General features: G+C 36.9%; 1 protein-coding gene and 1 long non-coding RNA gene across 2 annotated transcripts in view; one reads left to right on the top strand and one right to left on the bottom strand.

Annotated features, from left to right (window-relative positions):
- Positions 1 to 225: 225 nt before the first annotated feature.
- On the top strand, positions 226 to 3,176 carry Sgf29 (SAGA-associated factor 29). Its single transcript, XM_011054865.2, has 2 exons — positions 226 to 790; positions 1,729 to 3,176. Exon 2 carries the CDS (start codon positions 1,800 to 1,802, stop codon positions 2,679 to 2,681), a length of 882 nt encoding a protein of 293 aa, XP_011053167.2. The 5' UTR covers positions 226 to 790; positions 1,729 to 1,799; the 3' UTR covers positions 2,682 to 3,176.
- Positions 3,177 to 3,690: 514 nt separating this feature from the next.
- LOC147909261 (uncharacterized) overlaps positions 3,691 to 12,191 on the bottom strand; it is a 417,661-nt gene continuing 409,160 nt past the window's right edge. The window contains exon 3 of the long non-coding RNA XR_015545485.1: positions 3,691 to 10,848. This is a non-coding gene — a long non-coding RNA (uncharacterized LOC147909261). The remainder of the gene's footprint in view (positions 10,849 to 12,191) is intronic.

The raw sequence follows: 12,191 nt of genomic DNA, 5'->3' as shown, positions 1-12,191 counted from the left end.
ATTCGAATATATCGATAGAAAAGATTACCGTCTCAAGGAATATCTAAAAATTAATAAAAAATCAAAATAACATTAAAATGATCTTTTGATACTTAAAGTCAATAAGCAATCAAATTTTGTAAAAAAAATCATTTTAATATTAAAATACGTCATTTTTATTTTTTCTTGACTTGGTGTATTCGATAAAATTTCAGTAAGTTTGAAGCAAAATCATCGTCGTGAACTTTAATATACTTTTCTTTCTTCTAAAAAGATACTTTTTAATTGTCTTTTCAAAAAATATCAATTTATCATTTCATTAATATAATCAACGTGTAATATTAATATTATTCGCTGATATAAAAATATTTTATACATTAACGGTTAATAAATTTGTCGAGTAACGAGATTGAGATTTTTTTTATTAAAAAAGAAATGGCTTTGAGTCAATTCTAGTCTGCTAAAAGCAATCCTGAGATACGCGATGGATACCAGTGACTCCAGCTCTGCGACGATCAGAACTATCACTAGTACTCTGTTTTCAGAACTCGCTACGAGATGGCAGCACCGCCTTGATAGAAGACTGTTGATCAGCTGTTACCAGAAGGTAGTGGGAGAAGCAGTGTGACGCAGATGCGCGTAAACGATTGAACGTGTAGCATCTCGAGACGCTTGGTGCCTCTCCTCACAGCTTACTGCTAGAAAGATCTGCGTAGAAACTACCGGTGTCTTAAAACGTTTGAGTGAAACGTCATTCTCCGGAGACTCGTCCAGCTTTCATCCAGCCGGATATGAGACAATTCCCGACCAGGTAAGCTATTGATCTAGTCGCATTGCGCCGGCCATGTTAAGCACGAGCGCTGTTGGCGGACGTAGTACGCGTAACCGGTGTAACATTCATTAAACGAGTTTGGAACTGAATAATGCGTGCAATTGCATGTCTGATATTAATGTTTAATTGACAGAAGAATTAAGTTTTTCGAGAAATATCGAATTGCTAATTACATTCAGAGTGATTTTTTACTATATACACATAACATAGAATTTTATTCTTTAAATTCTTTGAATTGGAATTTCACTTTAAAGAGTGACAATTGAGCCAACTTGAAAACGAGCAGTTCAAATTTCAATCTTCACTCTAAAAGTTTCAGAAAGAAGAGAAATCTTGTTTTGTTCATCGAATATTTAAAAAAAGGATAGAATATATAATACATTATGCGTATCATTGTGTGAAAAGGAATACAGTCTTAGAATAAAGCGTATCGTCTATGAGGAATAAAAGTTCGAGACTGATAACTTTTATATAATCTAAAATTTTTAAAAATATTATATCGTTTAGTTGTGAGAATTTTGTGAACGCGCTACCAATGTTAACCCCTTTATTCTCGTAGAGTGTTCGGAACATTCTGGCCTTTAAAATATATGAATGCTCAAATGTTCATAATTAAAAAAAATTTGTATTGTATTTATCTTTATCTAAAGGATTTATATATTATCTAAAGAATATTATTAATTTTATTTAATTGCAAATCATAAAAGAGAACAATAAAGATTGAAATATAATATATTAGTATGTCAGAAATACCTCACGCGAGTAATTACGTTAATAAAAATCACGTGGGTGATATAGAATTAAATTATATTTTTCAAATTCATACTTTTAATTTTTAATTAACTCTAAATCAATAAAAAATTTTATGGAATAAAATTCCTAAAACGTTTTGTGCATTTTATACTTTTTCATTACAGGGAAACAATTAATAGCATATTCCATTAAGTTACTTAACACACGACCTCCTAAAATTATCGTATCCTTCATAATGCCGTTCACGGCGGACGCGGCGGCGACTCAGATACAGGAGCGCCTAAAGAACATTTACAATCTCGTGCACGAGATTGAGAATCAACGAGTCCGGTCCGAGCATAACCTAAACAATATCATGAAGACTCATGAGAAGGTCACACCGGACGACAAAGTTTCTCCTTACTATCAACAAAAGTTAAAAAATTTGTACAATGCCGCGGTGACTGATACTCAGCAGGAAGAAGAGATCTTGCGCAAAGCTCTTAGTAAGATTAACGAGATACGCACGATACGAAATGAACGACGCATACAAGCACGCCAAGCCGGCAATAAGGAGACTATCAGACGCGGAGCACTGATGAAGATGCTGCTGAGCACCGCGCAGACCCTACCCCTCTATGTGGGAAAGACACCGGGCGGTAAACCACCACCACTGTGCGGCGCGATACCCGCCGAGCCTACTTACATTGCGAAGATGGGCGACATGGTAGCCGCATTAGTGAAAGGCAACGAAGAAGGAGAGAACTGGATACTCGCGGAGGTCGTACAATTTATTGTCGCGACAAATAAATACGAGGTGGACGATATTGACGAGGAGCAAAAGGACCGCCACACGTTGTCACGGAGACGAGTGGTACCATTGCCACTGATGAGGGCCAATCCTGAGACCGATCCGCACGCCTTGTTCTCGAAAGGATCCACAGTAATGGCGCTCTACCCGCAAACTACTTGTTTTTACAAGGCGATCGTGCAACGTCAACCAAGTACTGCCACGGAAGAGTACCTGATCCTGTTCGAGGATGCTGCTTACGAGACTGGTTATTCACCTCCATTGAGTATAGCGCAGCGTTATGTAATTTCCATCAAAGAGAGCAAAAAAAATAAGAGTCAATGTTAGTAAGCAATATTCATCATTTTTCTAAATTTCTTTTAAATTGTTTATTAAATGAATTTCGTTAAATTTTCTGATCAATTTGTTAAGTCTTCTAATCAGTAGAAAATTTTGAGGTAACCATCTATTTTTTATAATCAATAGAAAAAAAAAGCACAAGCAACCAGCAGACAACGTACAACTGCGATGACTAAGCCTCTTTATGATACATATATTAATATGCATGTATATAATATCTGTGACATCGACTAATCTCAAATTTCATTATATCATATTTGTGAACTCGAATAATCACATAAATTCTACTACGTCATATTTGTGAACTCGACTAATCTCATAAATTCCATTACAGCCTCCAAGAAGAAACAATGTATATGAAAGAAATTATTCTAGAAAAGGTGCACTTGGTTCATCTTTAGTTTCAACGTTAGTTTATGTTATTTTTTATATTTCACTTGTGATATTGTCATAAGGTACAATAAATGACAAATTTTTGTATAATTCGTTCCTTTTCCATACTTTTCCAATCCGTTTTATAAATTAGATTTATAAATTGCATATAAATTCCAATATATGTTTTAATCACATATAAAGTAAATTAAATGCGGTAATTATATAAATAAAGATATTGAAAAAAAGGTAATCATTTTGATTTTGCAAATGGCGAAACGCTTTTTTATGATCAACGGTTATATTTGTAAAATGTTTATCAAAATCCCACGTTTATTTTATTAAAATTAATTCCGAGTATGATAACTGAGAGAAATAAGCACATACTAACAATTAAGGTTCTATTTCCGCGATACTGTTCGTCGTTGGGGGTAATTGACGTAGATTATGGGACGATAATAGGGGTATCCTTATGTACATGGATGGACCCGAGCCCAGACTCGGCTGACCTTCCGCAGAATCGGTTCTCCGTGATTCTGTGTCCCTATAATTTCTTCCTATACGGAATAAATCTTTCCCTTCGCATCCTTCATGAAGCAAGATAGAAGTAGAAAGAGAGAGAGAGAGAGAGAGAGAGAGAGAGAGAGAGAGAGAGAGAGAGAGAGAGAGAGAAAGAGAGGAAATGGAATATAGAGGGAAGATAAAGACAGTAGAAAGCGGGCGAAAGCCCGAAGCCGCGAGTACGCAAGTGGATTGAAAAGGCTAGAGAGGACGAAAGAGAGGGAGCACTGCGCAATAATTGATTCCATAATCGGCGGCTGCCGCCAGACATCAAAGCAATTCGGTATACCGAACCGAACCCCCAGCAGACCGGCTCAGCTAGCCAATCCTCATTCATTATTTAACTTAACTACCCCTATATGGAATCACAAAAAAGTACTTTGATTTGGCGCGCGTTGCGGACACGGTGTTTTCACCATTTTCCTCGAAATTAATCCTGAAAATTTTTCATTGATTTCTGACTGCCGTTCGGGTAAAGCTTACTCGTATCAGGAGGGATTTTTAATTGAAATGCTGGATCTGTCGCGTGAATGAAATATTGTGCGTGATAATTAAAGAACAGAGGAAACACGCGTGTTTTTGAATAGCTTTTTGAAGCACGTTCATTCAAAAGAAAGGTTGAGTCACGCGTAGGAACGTATTCTTTTATGTAACAAATTAAAATATGTATATTTTCTCTTTTAATTTCAAATGATATAAAATATGTTTTAAATAATACATAATTTCTGTCAGATTGTAAAATAGAATTATATTTCTAATTTTATATGCTAAAATATATAAACGAAAAATTTTTGAAGAATCAGAATACACATACATTAAAAAACACAAATATATTAAAATGCAGTAAATATAAAATTATAAACAGAATTTATAAATTCTATAAATTTAATTATAGATCATCTAAAATGAGCTTAAGATAGAGTTATTAGTCGGTAATATCTCAAGGCAACTATCTATTATCTTTAGCACGACTCGTAATAATAGAAATTATCTAACCTGTAATGGCTTTTATATGCCTTCCCGTGAAAGTTGTAACGACCGATTGTATCTAGTCTACAGTAGTTTCCCTAACCACATCAGAGTTCACCTCCGACCCCCAGGATCGGCCAGGTCACATGAATTTAGCAAAATGCATGACCTCGAACCTTTTATCCACATACTCGCGCTAAACCGCAATCGAATTCGCGTTTGCATGCACGCGCTCTGTCTAGCATTTCCTGCAGCCATTAGTCGCACTCGATAGTCCGATATCTTTTCATTTCCAGATAGTAAAGCACCGGCATGTCGGTAGAAGCCATTCTCAGTTCTGGAATTAATTCAACCGGCGATTAGCTTCCGCGTTGAGGGCGAGTTCTAACCAAAACGGCTTTCGTGCGTTCGATCGTAAATGCGCGCGAGAGAGAGAGAGAGAGAGAGAGAGAGAGAGAGAGAGAGTGTGTGTTTCATGTGTGCTGTCTTGACTGACTACGTCTGAACCGCGGGCGGGCGTGCGGCGTATTCGTATGGCGGGCCTAATACAAGTGGACTTGTAGCATGCGAACAACCGGAAGCCAAGGCGAACTTGCGTCCGAACACGCAAACTGTACTTTCCACCCTTGGTCCCCGCGAAAACGAGCACTCCCCGTCGCTTCGTCTGACCTCCTACGACTCGTTTCTACCCGTTCCGAAGTTCCCTTCGTTCATTCGTTCCACGTCTCAGTTATCTGAGTAATACTTCTCTGGCTTCACCTTTCTCTGCCTCTCGTTGCCCTGCCCCCTTTATTTCTATCTCGTTCTTATTCACTCCCTATCTCGCTTTCTCCCTGTATCCCACTGCTGACCCTCTTCCCTATCGTCCTTCTCTTTTTCTCCTTTCCGTACAAGCTGATCAGAGCAGGTTCACTTAACCCTCCGGTAATGGCGCGCTGTATTTTTCTTCGGCGCTCGTAATTACGCCCGTGCTCTCGCGAGCATATTTTATTTCGTTCCAGATCGATCGGTTCCGACACTGGTATCTGTCATTGCCCTTCCTCGCCCCGTCTCCTCGTACTATCTTTCTATCTTTCTTTCCATTTCCCTTTTTCTCTTCATCCCGCCGCAGATTTCACCAAGCATCATGCCCTCCGGCAACCATTAGTCTTTCTTTCGATAAATTGGCAGACCGGAGTGATTGCGAGGTGTCACCTCGACACCCTCACCTGTCTGTAACACATTTCCTAGTAATTTGAACACGGTATATGTAGTCTCCCTTGTTCACGCTTTATTAGAGCCATATCGATGATGATTTGGTAAGATCGAATATGTTGCTTCTCACGGCTGTCGACGGTTACGCTGAATACATGTACTCCTAATTATTTCTAGCACGCGTACCTGATTCTAGACAATCATTTAGAATATTCTATCGATCGGATTCGAAACGTCTACCATATTTTTCCCGGCGAACCATAATTTATATGCTCTCGACTATGAAAGAGGGGTATGAAAAGATAAACTATAGCTAGCCTATTGAGACTTCGCTAGCTTCGTTTAAGTAGTATTCCAAAGTTCATTGAATTATTGATACCCGAGAGTAAATTGAAAATCGATAAGCGATCCAGTGTAATTTAACTTCGAGGCCGTTTCTGGACAAAGAAGAGAGAGAGAGAGAGAGAGAGAGGGGCGTACTAGAGAGGATATGAAACTTGGGATTACAGAACTCCTCGTGTGTTGGACGGGCACCGGATTTTCATTTTTTAATTAATACGCCGTGCACAATGGTATCCAGAAGAAACGATCGATAAGGTCGGCTAACGAGCTGCCAACCTCTAATCCAACTTTACCTCGAAAACTGTCGGAACTCTTATACGACGTGGTAATGAGTTCTGGCCGTTGAACGAAAGAAAAGTCACGATGTTAATAGCTTTTGCCTTTGAGTCTCCGGACAAAAAAATCGCGCCAATGTATATAGGAACGAATGGCGGCGGTGGAATCTGGATAGCAGAAGCATACGCGTCCCTCAGTCAGCCACTTCCGAACACACGTCCTGTTGCGGATTATGTTTAGTCTCGTTTAGCTGCGCGACCAGGTCGAGAAGATAAAGCTCTTCGGAACGGTTGCGAGCACCGATTCGATCCGAAACCTATTGGATTTCGCGGAGTTCAATTTCTTCCTCAAGACCGCAATGCAATGTTCCGCGCGGCGCGCGCCACGTTCTCTCATCGATATCGCGAGACACTTTAGACGAAACGATAGCGAATCGTAGCGTACCATGTAGTCGGTATAGCGCCACGTACTTTTAAAGTACCGCATCAAGTCTCTCTGAGCGCTCTGGGCGCTCGCAAGTCGTACGCGACTATATCGCGGGGGAAATCATGTCGTCACGAAAATCGCGAAATAAAGTTCTTGATATAATTATGAACAAATTTGGAACTCGCGCTGCGTATTACGTTTCAATTTGCTGTAATAACATTTTCGATATAATGCATTTATACGCGACGGCGAAACTCGTGCATTAGGAATTACAATAAGAGCTGAAAATGACAGAGTTTAATTTTGAAAAATGTATTTAATACAGTTTAGCTCGTGAATAGTCACCTGGGATATTTTTACATTCTAGCGGCGAGAAAATGTCAATCGTTATAAAACTGTTTTATATGGATGTTATTTAAACATATTCTTTTTCTTTTTTAATAATTACTTTTTACGAAACTTTAATTATATCAAAAACTTGCAATAAGAAAATGTTATATTAACATTAAATATTATTAAATTAATATTGAATATATATTAATTGTTATAATAATATGAAATATTATATTAATAATATATATTTAATTAATAAAAAATATAGTAATGTTTATTTTTTAAAAAAATATTTTCATGATAAGCTTATACGTGATTATTCCGTTTAATATTTATTTGGTTTCTACTGCTTATGTTTTTTTTTAGAAAATAGTTATTAAATTCATACCTATAATGTTCTCAAATAAATATTAATAAATCAGAAAACAAACTGTAATATATAAAATATGTTGCTAAATATAATATAGTGATTTTAATTAAAGTATGAAAACATTCCAAGTGATCGTATTAACGTATAAACGATCGTATAAACAAAAAATTGGATAATTATAATATTTCCGAATTAATAATGCGAACGTATTTAACAATAATCATGTCTCGCTACCATGAATTTCTTTGCATTTTCCCCACTCTATTAAAAATACGCCTGACTTTGTCACAGACAGATCACTATAATAGTAGCTCTGTGCGTAATGACACGTACTGAAATTATCAATTCAAGTATTAGTACGCGAAATACAGACACGATTACCACGCGACGTAATGCCTTGCCATAAGAGGCTTGCAACATTATCCAGCTGTCAATGCCAGAAACGGGGCTTTCTTACGGAGTCGACAGCGTTCACGGCGCCAGCAATTTGTTACGTTTTTCGCCAACTAAACGCATTAGGAGGCAAGAGGGAGAGATAGACGCATTAACCGAAACGGATTTTCGCTTACATATTTCAACAAGGCATTTGTCTCTTTCTACGCGAGTTCTAACGTTTTGATAGCTCGAATGACATTCTCGTTTGTGAACGTGTGCAGTTATAGGTACACGAGAGTCGAATAATTCATAGGCGGGCGGTCCCTCGTTAATTAATTGCGTTTGCCAATGAAGGCGGAACGATTTAAAACTTCCTTCATAATTCAGAATCATAATCGGTTATCGGGGTCATTACAGTACGACACAGTGCAATCGTCGATGAAATCAACGTTTACGAGCGATTTTATGGCGTTTCACTGATTCGCGAAAGAATTTTAATCTCACCAAAGTTGCTAATTACAATTGGCGTAGAAAAAGAGCATTTTAATAAGCAGGAGGTATTTCATTTTCAATTTATTATGAAGTAAATAATTATATCTGCCATATAATCTGGAGAAAACAACGTTTTTGTAAATGTGTGCGTTTCTATATATATTTCGTTTCAAATAAAATGCTAAGAAACAATTCTGGCCAATTTCAGAGAAAAAGATAAATTATATCTAATTTATCTTTTAGAAGACGCATAAACTTATTAAAAGCACTTATCTTTAATGCATAAAATAATGTCTTTGCTTCAAAGCTTGATGACTTGTTACGAACAAGATTGTAATTTTTTATAACAAAGACCGCGCGTCAACGGAGTGATTAAAAACTTATTCATGCGCGTCAATGCACCGACTATTCGCATATTCTCTCAGGTCGTAAGGTCGTTAGGAAAATCATAGTTGTTTGAGAAGTTATTTCTAGACTATGTCTCAGGAATTCAGTGGATGTGTTCGAGTAAGCGACGATTAATTTTCAGCTCCCATCAGCGATATTAGTTTTTAATGTACGATCATTGCTGTGGGAATTATAATAATTAGCTTAGAGCCTTACAACCCTTTTGACTATACGCGCTCGAGTTCCCAATTGTGTTATCTACCAGTATTCTGATTCTGGTTTGTCACGTAAAAATATATTCGTTACACAGATCCAAATATACATATATGTATAAATTTATATACTTATAGATATTATGGTACTTTAAGCCTATGTAAATGTGGAATGTTGAATATGAATATTTCACAGATAATCAACTACAAAGAAGCGTTATCTTATGAATAAATGTATCTTTGTATATTTAAACATAAATCTAAAACTACTGCGAATGTTCACAATTGTACACGGAAGGATGCACAATGGTAATGGCTAGCCTTAAATGCGAAGAATTCGTGAAAAGAGAGAAATAGGGAGCGAATATCACCGAATTATGTAGAAAATATCAAAAATCTTGTATATCTTCACATTTCATGTGTGCGAAATCTAGTAAATATCAATAAAATATAATGAATTAAATTGTCAAGAGATAAAAAATCAAGAGGTAAAAAATAAAATACTATTTTATTGTCTATAATGGTAAAAATATTTTTGTATAAAGAAAGAGAAAAAATAGATGAAATTAAATTAGATGTAATTTATTATAAGCGATAGTAAAGGAATGCGGCTTATTTTTTAATGATACGTAATAATTAAATCTCTATCAAATTCTATCTAATAATAACATTTCAACAATTCTATTGTTATTTTCGAAAGAAAACTTTTCTCAGCGATTTTAATTTTTTAGTATAGAGTGTTTCAATTTTTTACTGAATCATTCATGAACTTTTTATCAGATAGTAATCAAAATTTTTTATTCTCTATACATTTAAAAATACTCACGTAATTACAAAATTCAATATTTTTCTATAACATTCCTATACTATTTTATATTTTTATTCTATTTTCATTTTTACAAGCTGTTTTAGCGACCATATTTGTATTCAAATATTATATTTTTAAGAGTCCTATTATCAGGTCTTTACAGCTAAATTTTTTAAATATATAATAAAATTATCATCTAGAAATATCAATTGTATAATAATAGAATATTATTCTCCGTTTATACATTCACTAAGACGAACAGTTTTTACTGATAACATAAGAACTTATTTCTCTGAATTTCTCGCTGAGCTTGATAGGGCACAAGCGAATCATGAAGTAACTTCTAGGCTGAAAGTTTCCTGGTTACACCAAATTCTCTCTCGTCCCTCTCGCTTCATGAATTCTCCATGTTCAAAGCTTGGTTACTCGTGTATCCTTCAATGTGAGAACACTCGGAGTAATTCTACATATATATGCAAAAATCTTTACTCGCTATGATTCTTCCTCATAATAAAGCATTGATTAATTAATTATTCGTAACTGCAGTTTTCGCGGTATTTATTCTCGCATTCGCCTATATTTATCTCATATATCGTACTTTTCAAAAGTGTCAACCAACCCTTTACCAATTACATCTAAAAATCAAATTAAAAAATTGATGAACCGCATAGGTTGTATCTGTCTATTGTAGATTATTGGTTGATGACAACGGAGATCGCAATTGACGCATTCGTTCTCTCGTTCGAAGACAACCGCGGACTAACTAGTGAACCCAACCTAATTGACTTTCGCATACGAGTACCACGACGATTCGTCATTTCGGCATCCAATTTGGACGCTAGTCTCACGCCACTCTCTTTCGGATGCTCGCTCGCATCAGCTACCGCGTCTTTCATCTTCGTCCCGTTGGCTGTCAAGACACCAACGTCCATCACATCGACGCGATTGTAGTCATTTTGAAATTTCATCAGTGACATATACTCACGCATACTTCTCATCCGCCTCACGGTTGAATCGGGTATGGCTAATTGCACTTACCTGAAACAAGCAAAAAAACAAGATATAGTTAGCGAGAGCATTTATACCAGAACGAGGCCGCGGTATCGATTACACTTCGAAGAAGCAAAAAGAAAAATCTACGCGCGGAAAATTACACCTATCAAACAGAAGAGGTTCCTCGCGAAATAGCGATATGCTTGAAGTACTGCCGCGGAAATTACAATGTTCCAGGGTAAATTTTCTATTTTTAGGGAGAACATCCCTACCTGCAAAGAGATATAAGCGCTGTGTATAAATTACTAGTGAATTTTCGCGTTCCTCCCTTGAAGAAATGCTGGAAGGCAACGCTATTGATTTTATGCTAAATTACTCGTAGTAATAATATACAAACACCTGGGCATTCTGCATAAACTGTAATCGAGCTAAGGGCAAGAAACGTAGCGGAGAAAGCCCTGCTGTTTCTCTTCGTATCGGCTATAAGGAAATAAGGGAAGGACAGACTTCCTACTAGAGGCAGCTGCTTAGGTTCTCACATAGATTAACCCAGGTAGTTTCTGTTCTCCTTCGTCTAGGAGACAGACCTTCGGGCTGCCAGGAAGTCGCTCGCAAACTCGATGGCAAATTGTCGAGTCCCCGCGTACCTTCTTCCTCTTTCTCTCCTCAGTCTCTTCCTTATCGCAACGCCCTACTTGTCTCCTCGTTTCGCAACATTTGTCCACGTGCAGCTCTCTTTCCCTCCTACGCTCTCCTATCCGCAACGAGTTGTCTTTATCCATTGGGAGCTCGCAAATCACAGGCTGGCAGGCCGCACCGACCAAATTATCCGAGAAATTCCGAGCGCAGAGGCGTACACCGACGTGGCGCGGTTATATGGTACCTGCGACTCGCTTTGCGTTCGAGATAATCCCTGTCGATACACACGCCCGACGCCTGATCGCCTTAGGATTCAATGCTCTCTACTCTCGAACGAAGGAAACCGCAATTAGGTCGATGAAGAAACAAGCTGTCGCTGTATATATATCTATATACATATCTATATATATATATCTTATCCGAAATGTAATGCTGATAAATGAAAATGACTATTTTTAATTGACGTTGATTTTTTTCATGAAATGCTTATTGAATTTGCAAGCGAATTTCTCCCTGACTCTTTTAAACATCTTCAAAATAACATTCTAGTCATAATATTTATTGTACGAGCAATCTCGAATAATGTACGCTTATTGTGACGAGGCAAAATATATGCTGATTTAATTAGAATAATTTTATGAAGATTAGCATATTGTATTCGAGCAGCGTGAAAATGATACTTTATGAAATTAACGCGATTATAAGAAAAACAATTATCATTGTGATTGTATAAAATTCATCAGTCATTA

Source organism: Acromyrmex echinatior, chromosome 6, assembly GCF_024713525.1.
Source record: "Acromyrmex echinatior isolate Ae372 chromosome 6, ASM2471352v2, whole genome shotgun sequence".
NCBI classification, from domain to species: Eukaryota; Metazoa; Arthropoda; class Insecta; order Hymenoptera; family Formicidae; genus Acromyrmex; species Acromyrmex echinatior.
The sequence above is the reverse complement of the archived record's forward strand: the minus strand, read 5'-3'. Positions and strand labels throughout refer to the sequence as shown.

Excerpts from the sequence above, each read along its gene's own strand:
- Sgf29 (XM_011054865.2), top strand. The coding sequence starts at position 1,800 with ATGCCGTTCACGGCGGACGCGGCGGCGACTCAGATACAGGAGCGCCTA.